Here is a 13,520-nt window from a genome sequence, read left to right on the forward strand (position 1 = left end):
ATATCAGGAAAAACATAAATGCTACATTATTATTTTAAACCTTTTGGAATAAAGTTTGTTTTAGGTTAAAAAATAACTGAGTTTTGGACAAAAAGGAAACAGAAAGGAGCATTAAGAAATAAGAAATGAATATGAAAGAGTGATAAAGAATAAACCTGGAGAGTCTTTATTGCCTACATTTTGAAAGTGAAAATCGCACTCGCACTCACACATCTATGTGTGTGTGGGTGTTTATCTGACTACATTTGCAGTTTGGAACTTGTAACACGATCCACAGGGACAACAGGAAATTACTGGAGAGGATGGGGGGGGACGTGTGACATGAGACAGGTGGGCGGGGGTTGATGGAAAGATGAATGGAGGAGGTAGGGACGAAGGGGGTAGGGGTTGCTGTCAACACAGTGTCGCTTGAGTGCGAGTGGGGCAGGAACCGTTAGCAGAGGACTAGCAGGCATGCCCAGTTTAGCTCCACAACCTCATGTGTTTAGTTTCTCAGCCAAAAAAAACACACTGTCCATACAGCAGGATGTCATTCATAAAATGTACAGACAAATGTACAACCTAAGTGCTGGGAAAATGGGCCTTTTTATTCTAAGTAGAAAAAAAGCTTGAAATTCAGAATGATTCTCTCAGTACCAGGTGGTGATCTTTAAAACTGTCCCACGCTTGGGTTGAGAGGAAAAGGGAAAAAAAACAGCAGCACAGTTTGGTGAATTGGCTGCTCAGGTGGCATAGTTTGCAAGTACCTGAAGTTGTGAGCTGTTTCTGTGACATAAAAATAACTTTCCTATTCTCTAAAGAGAATATTTTTTGCTGTCCATAGTTAGATGGAGCTCTGGTTTCTTTTTGTTTGCTTTCTTTTTACTGTGGAAAATTATGTATAGAAAGACAGTGATTCTTTTACACAAAACATGTCAAAAAGGATCCACGGCTAGTTTACAAACATAACTATCTAAAAGTGTTGTTATTTCCCTATTAACTTAAACTTGCTGTTTGTGATATTTAAAAACATATACATACTTTGTAAATTCTTGTTATTTTTTTCACAAATGGAGGTCACCATTTTTGTGCAATGCATACTGAATTAATGACATTATTAGATCTTACTCCGAATCTACTAATGGAATTAAACTGTGCAGATTAGACTCACCGGGTTCAGTGGCTACCCCAACTCTATCTTGTTTTATATCAAGTTCTTTAACTCGTCTTATTCATTTTATTCTGGGTTCACATTATTCTGCCATATCAGTTCCTGCTTTTGTTTAAATATTCTTTGTATTTCTATTCATTTCTACATTTTTAATCTCAGATTAATGTACAATCTAATTTATATAGCACATGAATATATATTATATATATATACATATATTGTTTAATATTGATAGTATGTCATGCGTCTACATGAAATTCAATCTTCATTTTGGTTTCGAGCTATGAAATCCATTCTTAGTTGTAGCTTCACTGTAATTCAAAACAATCATTTACAGTTTCACTTTTAAAACAGCTTGTTTGTTCTACTTTCATATGAACCTATTTGGGTATTTCATATCAAATATAACAAAACCAAAGAATTTACACTAATAAAAATACATGTCAAGGATTAAAGAAAAAATTGAAGAGATTTCTGCAAAATATAATAAAACTGTACTTTCTGGTGAAGAAATAATTGAATCCAAACAATTGAATGTTATTGTCTGGCAGCCTAAGATAATTTCATTCAAAGAAAATATAAAGCTGTTGACAGAAGTTTACAGAAACTGTCTCTCAGAACCAATAGCAGACTTTCTATTGATGTAATGCATGGCAGTACAAGCAAAGCTACAATGCCTTGTGAACGTATTCAGCACCCTTGAACTTTTCAACCTTTTCTCATATTTCAGGCTTCAATCATAAAGATGTAAAAATTATATATATTTTTTTGGGAAGCATCAACAAGTGGGACACAATCATAAATCTAGGAGACATCAAGGAAAACACAAGGGAAGCCAGGAAACAACGAGGAACCAGCAAACAGTGACTGAATAGAAGGTGGGGGACTGAACAAAGACCAAGCTGATCAGCAGATTGGGAGCAGGTGTGGACAGAGGAATCAAGAAGGGAGTTAGGAGAAGGAGACTGATGAGGGCAAGAGGATAAACAAGAAATACATAAGAACTCAAAAGATATAACCAAAACAACTAGAATAACACAAAATGGAAATTAAACAAAAAAACACAGAAAGACATTAATCAAAGTATAAGGGAAAATTCAAGAAGAAAACTTAAACAGAACCAAAAAGTACAGAATCATGACACTATCTAAGATGCTTTTTGAACTCATATTGCATTTCTTCTTTTCTGGTAACACTGATTCACCATGCAAGCGGGCTTCCCATTGCAAAGTCTGGATCTGCAAATTGTAAAATCAGAAACCGTTCCTAGATGCTTTGAATATCAACTTCTCTTTGGCATACCGTAACACTGCCTTCTGGCATGTCATTAATCTGGCCACATGTCTGCATGCCAGCTAACATATGCGCCCTCACAGTGACCCATTCATAAGCATTTCTAAATCCCTTTATGGCCTTGCTTGTCATGGTGACCATGCTGTAGTGATGAAGGTGTTGAAGGGGCCTGCCAAGCCCATCCGCACGCCTGTCCAAAATTAAACCTGGTAGTTTCCTGTGTCCTTTAATCCTTGGATTTAAAGCCCTGACAGGCCACGCTATACAGACAGGAAGAACAGCCAAGTGAGCGCCTGGGGCACTCACATACCCTACATATCACTGGTCAGATCTGTCAATCACACTCCAGCCCTGACATCATCAGAGCCTCTTTCTGAGAACAGGATGATGGGTTACAGTTGGGTTTAAATTTGACTGACAATGTCCTGGTTGTCCAGGTCACAGTTGCAATCACTTCTTGCAGAACTAATTATTGGAGTAGTGATAGATTGCCTACTTTTTAGTTTGGCATTATTGAGCAGATTGATCCTAGTTCACCAGATGAAATCACATGCTGGTAGCCACTGGACATTGCTTTGCCAGTTGTATTTCACTTTGTTGAGAAAAAAAGAAAAAACATTATATCCTAATATTGTTACATGTTCGAATAAATATCAGATGTTAACAAGTCATATATCTACTTACACAAACAAGTTTTACATTTTTTAAGCATTTTCTCTGCTCTTTACCAACATTTGTTTTCAACATGTCCTATTTGCAAATATAGCACCGAGGCCTTCTGCTTTATAATAGTCCAGCTTGCATTTACAAGTGGACCACCATGCCTTTTGCCATAGCATTCCATTTGATAATCTGTATTAAACTATTACAAGTGGCTTTGGGAGAAAAAAGTCACATGCAGTGGACCAGAGATGGAAAGGTAAGTGAGAAAGGTAGAAGAGATACAAATTAATGGGAGAGGGAAAGAGGAATTAAGGGAAAGGATCAGAGAGTAAATAAGAAAAAAAGGAAACACAGAGTACAGAAGAACACCAAGATGTCTACTTCTACACCTACAAGAAATGAGAGGAAAGGAGGACAACAGCCATGACAAAAGAAGCAGTATCCCATGGACACACGGTATATACATGTATTCAAACATCGAAAGCAAAACCTATAAAGATTGCAAAATATTATTCAGAGATATATATAGTTGTAGCTGCAGCTTTGTATTTAGCTCAGCTGTGTGTCTGTAAACACCCCCATCTAGATCCTTATCCCTGTGGTGTATACATGGGTGTGCTTTTATTCATAAGATTTATAAGGCTACTTTGGCCGGGAGATATATTCAAAAGCAGATGCGAGGGTCCCCAGTCCCATCCCAACTATTTTCCTCTTTAAACATGGAAGAGTGTTGCACCAGTGACTGTAAGAGCCTTAAACCTGATAAACAAACAGGAAGGAGGGCGATTTGGAGGCACTGATCCCCATCCCGGCTGCTTCACACTCGGCTGCAAACCGATCCAGCGAGAGCTGCAGATCACGACCTGATGAAGCCAATAGGACCACATCATCTGCAAAAATCAGAGACGCAATCCTAAGGCCACCAAAACGGATCCCCTCAACACCTTGGCTGCGCCTAGAAATTCTGTCCATGAAGGTAATGAACATAATCGGTGACAAAGGGCAGCCCTAGCGGAGTCCAACTCTCACCGGAAACGAGCCCGACTTACTGCCGGCAATGCGGACCAGACTCTGACACCGGTCATACAGGGACCTGACAGCCCGTATCAAAGGGCCCGGCACCTCGTACTCCTGGAAAACCCCCCACAGGGCCCCCCGAGGGACACGGTCGAACGCCTTCTCCAAGTCCACAAAGCACATGTAGACTGGTTGGGCGAACTCCCATGCACCCTCCAGGACCCTGCTGAGGGTGTAGAGCTGGTCCAGCGTTCCACGACCAGGACGGAAACCACACTGCTCTTCCTGAATCCGAGGTTCGACTATCCGACGGACCCTCCTCTCCAGCACCCCTGAATAGACCTTGCCGGGGAGGCTTAAGAGTGTGACTCCCCTGTAATTGGAGCACATCCTCCGGTCCCCCTTTTTGAATAGGGGGACCACCACCCCAGTCTGCCAATCCAGGGGGACTGCCCCCGATGTCCATGCAATGTTGAAGAGTCGCTTCAGCCAACACAACCCTACAACATCCAGGACCTTAAGGAACTCCGGGCGGATCTCATCCACCCCCGGGGCCCTGCCACCAAGGAGCTTTTTAACCACCTCGGCGACCTCACCCACAGAATCCCAAATAAGAGAGGTTAAATGCTTGTGTAAAAAAAATGACATGCACAATTAGCGGGGGTGCTGCAGGTAACGTACTTGTGAATGAAATGAATGAAAGAAGGTCTAACAATGGTACTGATCACTCTATTTGAATAAGGATTCTAAATGCATTACTATGGGGACTGTAGGAGAGTAGAGTGTACATATATTTTCCATGTCACAAAGGGATTTGCAGTAGCACTGCGCACAGATGTTAGTTTGATCTCTACCGATTGTAAAGAGATGGAGGAAGAGGAAAAGAGTTTGAGGCTTTATACAGTATTTCAATAAAACTCAATGCTATTTCTGATATTTTGGATTGAGCTTCCTGGATGGGAAGCGAAACGTCTTCAAAGTCGGAAACAAAGTCCAGTGGATTGTTTTTTTTTACTTTTTCGGAATGACTATGATCTGGATGACTGAGAATCTTCACCAGATTTTTGATCATAATATCTATTGAAGACAAACACATTGCGTCTATTCAATGCTTTCAAGACATGAGTAGACCCAGGAAGTAGAATATCTAACTCCCCTTCAATAGATGATCTGCATGTTCTGTTGTACAGACTTGTATTAGAAAACCATTAACATTAAGACGCTCAGTTACATTTACTTAAGCAAATTTTTGAGAAACATATATATTATTTTCTGCATCGTACAATTTAGTTTAACTTGAGAAATTATATGATGAGGTATCACTACTCATACGTGAGTAAAATGTCTGGCTACCCTACCCATCACGAGTAAATGATTATCAGGCTTGTTTTAAGCAAAAACACACTAGAAACAAACCTACAGGGTTTGCCTAAGTAACACTTCCATTTTAATCTCCAGCTTCATTATTTTCTATTTGCTGATCCTGCCATTTCATTTGGACGTCAAGTGGAAATGCAGCAAACAGTTTCCTGTATCATGTTACAGGCAGGAACCTTACACTAATCCAACCTACATACATAACATACTATCTGTAATGAGGTCAGATATTTTATAGCAAGAATGTCTTGGAAAATACATTTTGAAACGTTTATCCTAGCTGAAATTATTGTGTAATTACTGAATGTTCTGTTTGTTTATATCATTTTCAAAAGTTGCAGATAACTTTATCTGTTTTGTTAATTTACATAATTTTCAAATCCTTAAATCAGAAGCTATGATCAGTTAAACACTACTTAAGTAGCCTTTTTACTATTTTCTCTTCTACTGTTTAGCAATGTATTGGCTGGCTACTTTTTACTTTTAGTTGAGTAAAAATATGATAAAGTAGAGCAATTTTTTCTTGAGAACTAATTTTAAATACTCCACCCACCTCTGATGATGAACTACTCTAAGTAATACAGATGAATAAGGCAGAAGTAAATGTACTGATGTGCATCTTTCCACAGCTATAGGTTATATTTTGAAAAAATAAACAATCCTGTTTGGCTCAGGATGTAGTACATCTTTGAAGTTTTGAGCCCTTCTGTGATTGATTTTAGATCAAAGTATATGGATCATGCGTCAGAACGGCCTTGGCTAATGCCAGATCTAAATTAAACTGAGAATCTGTGGAAACTTGAAAACTGGAGCTCATAGATGTTCTTCTAAACTAACTTCAGCTATTTTGCAAAGGGGGGCAGAACAAGCTTCTCGAGCTCTGGTTGAATAAAGCTGCTTGACCCAAAAGGTTTTTCCTAAAGGTGGTTATGCAAACGACGAACCACAACAGATATGAACTTAAATGCACACAATACTTTTTGAACTTCACATTGCAAAAAACAAAAAAGGAAACCATGTAATCCTTTGCATTATTCTGTATACACAATGCAGCTGGTTTAAGCATGTGCAACAACCTGAAGGCAACTGGCTGCTGGTGTGGGAATGCAAGCTCCTCGCCTCGCGAATATGATCTCATCCAGATGCTCCAGGTCATTTTAGGTACACGTTGCAGCTCTTGCTATCAAATAACAATACATCTATGTACTTTGTGCTCCATTTCAGGACTGAAACCTGCAAGCCCCGCCCTCCAGGAAGAGGTGAACTCGTTGCAAACCGGCACCTGGAAAAACCAGTTTAGCTCCAATCACTTTGCACCTGTTCAGCAGCTCTCTGCGGTTTGTTTGTTTATTTTTTTAACCAAGAAGATCAGTTCACAGCAACCTGTCATGTGACAATTAATTCTAGCTCTGGAGCTGAACGCAAAAAAACCTAAAAAAACAACAACCAAAAAACAAATGTGGAAGTGTCTCAAGCGCTGCAGTTAATTTGCAACTGTTTGTGTTGTCGTGACTGGGGCCTGCTGTTTAACACTCAGCTGTGATGAAACACTTACATAAACGTGTGACTGAGAGCGAAGACCAAACTCCAACAAGCCTGTCAGTTAGAGAAAAAGCAAACCAGAAGAGGCAGAAACTGTAGACAAAATAGCAATTTATTAATAACTTATCTTTCTTCTACATTCAGAAGGGAGGAGTGGGGGGATCACCAACATGGCGACATCTGAAAGGCGTATTTTTTTCGTATTTCAAACTCTAATTTCCACTTCTCACAATCCTGATAAATTCAAAACTGCATTTCAAAATGTTTACCCTGAAGAAGCTTTGACCACACTTCAGATTTAACCCTTGTGCAGGGGGGTAGGATTGTCTACATCAGTACGGAGCTAAATGGGTGCCATAAAGTTAGTTCAAAAAGATGCTTTTGTTTAAACTGAAAATAAATAATTTGAATTTTTTTCTCTTAAAGTGAAAAAGGCTGAAAGAAAACTTCAGAAAGAGGACAGGATATTTGAATCTGAACAATATTTTTTTTTAAACTCAAGAAAAAATCTATACTTAAAAAATATATATATATAAGACTCAAGTGTCTTTTTTTAACCAGTCGAATAAACACAACTGGTTGATTATGCTTCAAAGACATATTTTAATATTTTTGTAACTGAAAAAACAAAACTTAAAGCTGCAAAAATGTTTCTAAAAAAATATCCAGTTTAATTAAAATATTTTCTTTTTCATTTAAAATGTTTCATATCCTTTTTTTTTTTTTTTTGTTCGTTTCCAATAAGTTTTTTATGGTTACAAAGAAAAAAAAACAGTTTTTTAAAACAAATTTTATGGCCCAAATTTAGCTCCATACCTAGACCCGGACCGCTCACGGTTGTCCGTTTGATTCAAGCTATCATTAAAGATGCTCCAAAACTTAAAAGGAAAATCTGAACAATAAATCAGGACTTGGATACAAAGCAGAAAAACATTTAAAGCCTAGAAGGATAAAGTGAAACAAAACTTGTGAATGTGTGTAAGGCAAACAACTGTTTTGTGAGAGGGGAGAGTGCAAAAATAATGCCAAAAATAAAACATAATAAAAAAAAGGCCGGTTGGCTGAATTGATACATAAAGCAATATGGATATATACATATAGATATATTACACATGTACACATTTCTGAACAATTCTTGGAAAGCCTTTTTGATTTTTTGGCATAATCAACGTAAGAATAATGAACGGTATGCAGTTGGAAAGCTTTACATAAAACTAGAATATGAAATACAGATTCTTTAGTACCTGCTTCCAAAGGGTACGTACTCTCTCTTACATTAAAATATGTACACAATGTACAGTATAAATGTTTGAAAAGTGTAAAAATCAGTCCAGTATACTGTGTGCCTTCTAAAGCTGGGGTGCTTTACCCCACACAGGCGATTCTTCACAGAAGATGAAGGAGGGCAACGCACCCCCAAGTCCTGGGCGATAAACCCCAAAACAAAATATACAAAATGGTTTTCAGTCCAGTCTGAGCAATCAGGTCTCTTTGGCACACCAGCCTAGGATCTTTGAAGCAGAACATACAGCTCTTGTTCGCTTTTCTTGGATACAACAAGAAAAATAGAAGAAATACCTCAAGAGTTCAACCGGAATATGATTGTAGAAAGTAGGAGTTTTTTTTTGTTTTTTAATGATTCTGTTGCTTTAACTGTCCATCCTCACTCAGACAGCAGCAGCTGCTGTACTGACCAGGCTGCTCTAGCACTTCTACTCAGCAGCTGTCACCCTCCCACCCAAAAAACAGCTGCATCAGGATCCAGAGCCAGTTCCGCAAAGCAGATGATGGAGAAAAGATTTTTTGAAACTTTTTTTTCAAAGCAGAGGAAACAATTGAGCTAGAGGGGCGCTTGTAGGCAGACCTCACGTAGACTGTAGGGGGTCCAGCTGGAAGACGTTGTGGTTTGTGGGGGTGGTGAAGTACAGCTGCTGGCTTGGAGGCGCCAGACGGTTGTCACAAGGGCTCTTCAGGCCCAGCGTGCGCTCAAAGTCCAGGAGCTGGCCCATGAAGTTGAAGTTGGGGGAGATGTTGGATTTCTTCATCTTCACAATGTCGTAGGCATCGTTCATGGACAGGTTGAGCTTCTGCATAAGGTAGGCCACCGTCACGGTGACTGAGCGGCTGATGCCGGCCAAGCAGTGGACCAGGACGCCGCACTTCTGACCCCGAGCTTCATCTGGTTTGCAAAGAGAAAGAAGATTACGGTTAATATCGAGATGGTGAAAGCCGCAACATGAGGATGGAAAAGAAATGGTGAATGCAATTAATTTGGCTCTGTTTTCACAGTTTGACATTTTTAAACAAATTTATGCTCCTAAAGTTCAGAGGTTGTATGGAGTGACTTTCGTTCCATTATTTGTTGCAGAGAAAGAACACATCTTGTAAATAGAAATTAATCAAAAATGCAATAATAATAAATCTAATAATGCTAATAAAAAATCTTTCTGTTTTCTAATATTTGTTTTTCTTTTTGTTTTTACCAAATAAAACTTACATAATGTAAAAGGTTATTTTAAAAAAAGTTTCTTTATCTGATTGATTTTTATGAATTTCTTTCTATTTAAGGTGCATTTTACAGATCAGAGTCTCTTCCTTCAAGCCCAAAATGAACTCTCAATCTTGACCAATAAAAAAGCTGCTGCTAATGTCCAACAGACCAATAGAAATGTGAATTTCCTCACTCCAGAGGAAAGCCCGACGTGAAGAGAATGCAACTTAAAAAAACAAGTTACTATCAAAATCCATTTTTGCATTTCAAAGATTCACTTCCGTTTTTTTTTTTAAATATGCATTTACTAAATGTGTTTTTTGTTTGTTTTCTTTCCTTCGAATTTTCATCTAAAAGACATCCTCTTTGTTCGCACTAATAATGGAAAAAAAATTCCCTCCATACCATTGGCCTTTCACCTTGTTTTGCATTGTGACGCTGATGATTCAGTTATCTACCCACACTACTAAAGAGCATAATAAACATCCGCCTCGGATTAGAGGAGGACTGACATCCATGCATGGGAAAAAAAGTCAAAAGTTTTCACCCTGTCTATCTGTCAGTGGTGTCTATGAACAACCAGGAGCGACAGCACAAAAAAAAAACATCAACATTCTCCCTTGTTTGGTCCTGGAATAGCTGGCTGGGAAATTGACTATTACAGTCTATTAGAGCATTCTTCCGCTTGCCCAGGGTTGGTGTGACAATGGTGCCATTTGAGCGTGTAAATCTAAGAGTCATGAGGGCACCCTGTCAAGGCAAACAGGATGTCAACAGGCCTTGTAAATGGCTCCTTTTGTTATGCGGAGGAAGAAGAGGGATAGGGAGAGGAGGGGTGCTCATGTCCTAGATTACTTTCAATGCCACTTCCTTCCTGTTGCACTCGAATTACCCCCCCCCCCCCCCCCCCCCCCCCCCCTGTTTTCAACGCTGCTCTTTGTGCTGCTATTACACAAGCCCCGGGACCACAGATAGCCCAGGATGTCCCCCATTGAAGTCAAATCACTCGTACTCTGGGCGTTTTAGCCCTTTCACCATCAGAGGCACACTTGTACTGCTGCTTCAGCATGGTGGCCTTAATCTGCCTGCCCTGCGTGTTCCTGCCTGATAAGACAAAAGCCAGGGACAACTCATCTAATCTAAATTGCACAATAAGAGCCTGAGAACCTCCAGACAGACTATAAAACATATATTAATAAAATTATTCACTTTTTTTTTACTACTACTTCCTCCATTGTGTTTAGTTTTTTATTGAATCTAATCTGTGGATAATCTCTCTGGTTTTCCACAGACTCTCTTCAGAATATGTAAAGATTTCCTCCTTTCTTCCAAACCCAAGACAGCAATTAATGGATGACATTCTGAACTAAGGATTTCTTTTAAATTAGAAAGTTTTCACTTGGTTCAAACAGTTAACCTAGTTAGCTGTCCTTTAAATGGGGTGGTGTGCAGACTCATACTCCGACAATAATGCTGTTTGCCATTCCTATGTTATTACAACAACAGCTGATTTAATGTATCATTTTTTAGGTGGTTGAAAATGATTTCTAGTGTTGATAGGTTGTGCACTAATACCACAAAACATTGCACATTTTATAATCTTCATCTAGATCTTGTCGATACAAAACTTTGGTAATCAGATGTTCGTGAATAAAATTCACATTTGTACACCCTTTCACCTATTGTTTCTAAAAACAAACAGGTATTGTTTTTCATCTATCTGTATGTAAGAAGCCTGTAGTGTTTGTTTGGCCCTCCATAAGGAACCACATCACTATTATTGAGAGAACCAACTGATGACCCACAAGTTGGTTTAAAGGGCCTCAACCCCCACTTTGGGAACCCCTGATCAACAACCCCTAAATGAGGAAAAGCTTAGCAGCCAGTTTTCTGTCAGGATGACCTACCGATGAAGCTGATGGCCTCGGGGAAGAACTGGGAGAGGTTCTGGCTCCAGTGGTCCGAGATGGGGATCTGCTTGTACTTAAACTCCCCCGCGTTCTCGAACAGGTTGGGCAGGTTAGGCGTCACGTTGAGGATGTACTTGATGCCATATTCCTCCAGAACATCCAGGTTGGTGGAGTCTTTGGCGCAGCCCAAGTAAAGGTGCGGGAGGATCTCCACGGGGAAGGAGGGCTGCGGGTTGGACAGCGGGCTGCCGTCTGAGTCCGTGGCGCTGCTCGGGTCGATGTCCGATTCGATGTCGGATGAGTCGGAGCTGATGCGCAGGCCGCCCAGGCCCAGCACCTGGGTAGAGGTGGGAGAGGAGCTGCTGCTGGTAAAGGATCCATCCAGGTTGGTTTCACATAAAGCTGGATACTCAGCCTGGAATTTGCTAAAGCCACCTTTAAAAGAAAGTCAAAATAAACTTCACATTGAGATGCAAAACATGCATTGTCAACGTATGAAGTGGACAAAGTACAAAAACTGTTTCATGAATATAGGAATAAAACCAATAGGCTCTAATACAGCCAAACAAATCTACGGAAGAGGATTAGGGCCACTGAAAAAATAAAAAAAGTTAACCGATTTTTAAATTTTATTTCAGTTTAATATGGGGGAAAAAAGTCAGAATTCTGACTTTCTGACGTAAATCTAAGAATTCTGCCTTTTTTCTCATAATTCTGAGGTTTTTGTTATAATTCTGACTTTTTTCTCAGAATTCTTAATTATATTTTCAGAATTCTGATTTTTTTCTCTCAGAATTCTGACTTTTTCCCATATTAAACAGAAAAAAATTGAAAAATCAGTTAACTCTTTTTAATCTTTTCAGCGGCCCTAGTCCTCTTCCGTACAGATCGGACATGAATGAGTGTAAAAATGTGAATGGAGCCCACTCACCCTCCAGGTAAAAGGCCTTATAGCCCTCGTCCTTCATTTTCCTCAGCAGCAGACCCAGCACCGACCCTCCATCCACATTCTCGTTCCACTCCCGGCTGTACTCATCGTACAGCACGATGGTGTCAGTCTTGCAGCGGCGGACGAACCTCTCTCGGTCTCCTCCGTCGGTGAGGAGGGAGCGCACCGGCAGGTTGCCCTTCTTCAGCCGCCGCAACATCAGGCTCGGTATGGCCACGTTGATCGCCGTCTCGACGTGCGAGGATTCGTAGAGCTCCTGGGCCCGGCAGTCCATCACCAGCAGGCCGTCCCTGCGGCTCTCCAGCTGCTCCCGGAGCCAACTCACCGTCTTGCTGATCGCCATAACCGAGTCGATCTGTACAACGGGCTTGAGCTTGTCAAGCATTTATAAGCAGGAGTTGAAAAACGCAGTTTTCAGGGAAGAAATGTAAAATTTGGTTTCGATCCGAGCCGATGCTCAAAGGAACAGAAACGTGAGATGTGATCTCTTCTTAGGAAAAGAAAAATCAGTTTAAACGCGAAAGGTATTTAGGCTCATTCATGCATCTGCCTGAAGAGTCCGATTTATTTATCAATGAGTCACAGCGGCCTCCTTCTGCTCTTATATAATAACTCCACCGATTCCAGGCGCAGCCGCTTTCCAGCCTCCGTATTATTTTTGTTTTTGCACAAAATAAACAAAATCCAGAGTGAAACTACAGATTATTGTGAGGAAATGTCTTCCCGCTGTCCTCCTCCTCGGCTCGTTGTGAATAGAAGCTCGGCAGGCTGCTGGAGTCCTCTGCGGCGCCAGGCTGCTGAATGGCTGCAGACACCAGGCGTCCTCATTGGATACGGTCTGTCGGCGGACCAATCAGAGGGAGCTCAGCGGCGGTCGCCTTGGAAACGGGGGCCGGATAGAGCGGCTAGCGTTGATGAATTGTTAATGAGTTTGTCATTCACAAAAACGGAGAGGAATTTCGGCTCCGGATGGAGCGAGTACAAACAAACAGCAGTGCTGCAGGGAGGAGGAAGGAAGGAAGGAAAGGAGGGAGGAAAGAGGGAGGGAGGGGGAGGAAAGGAGGGAGAATGGCCCAAAGTCAGAGGAGGAAAAAGGACTAGCAAATGGTGTAATGCAGGGCTGGATTT

The 13,520-nt window shown here is 40.6% G+C and overlaps 1 protein-coding gene across 1 annotated transcript; it reads right to left on the minus strand.

The window, feature by feature from the left end:
• Positions 1-7,136: 7,136 nt before the first annotated feature.
• dusp6 (dual specificity phosphatase 6) lies at positions 7,137-13,203 on the minus strand. Its single transcript, XM_038280472.1, has 3 exons — positions 12,375-13,203; positions 11,441-11,878; positions 7,137-9,221 (listed from the first exon to the last, which is right to left on the minus strand). Exons 1-3 carry the CDS (start codon positions 12,775-12,777, stop codon positions 8,908-8,910), a joined length of 1,155 nt encoding a protein of 384 aa, XP_038136400.1. The 5' UTR covers positions 12,778-13,203; the 3' UTR covers positions 7,137-8,907.
• Positions 13,204-13,520: the final 317 nt, after the last annotated feature.

This window comes from Cyprinodon tularosa, unplaced genomic scaffold, assembly GCF_016077235.1.
Source record: "Cyprinodon tularosa strain WSP-4 unplaced genomic scaffold, ASM1607723v1 ctg160, whole genome shotgun sequence".
Lineage (NCBI taxonomy): Eukaryota > Metazoa > Chordata > Actinopteri > Cyprinodontiformes > Cyprinodontidae > Cyprinodon > Cyprinodon tularosa.

Excerpts from the sequence above, each read along its gene's own strand:
- dusp6 (XM_038280472.1), bottom strand. The coding sequence starts at position 12,777 with ATGCTTGACAAGCTCAAGCCCGTTGTACAGATCGACTCGGTTATGGCG. Across the intron at positions 11,879-12,374 it reads TAAGGCCTTTTACCTGGAGG|GTGGCTTTAGCAAATTCCAG; the intron begins GTGAGTGGGCTC and ends TTTCTTTTAAAG. Across the intron at positions 9,222-11,440 it reads CGAGGCCATCAGCTTCATCG|ATGAAGCTCGGGGTCAGAAG; the intron begins GTAGGTCATCCT and ends TTTGCAAACCAG.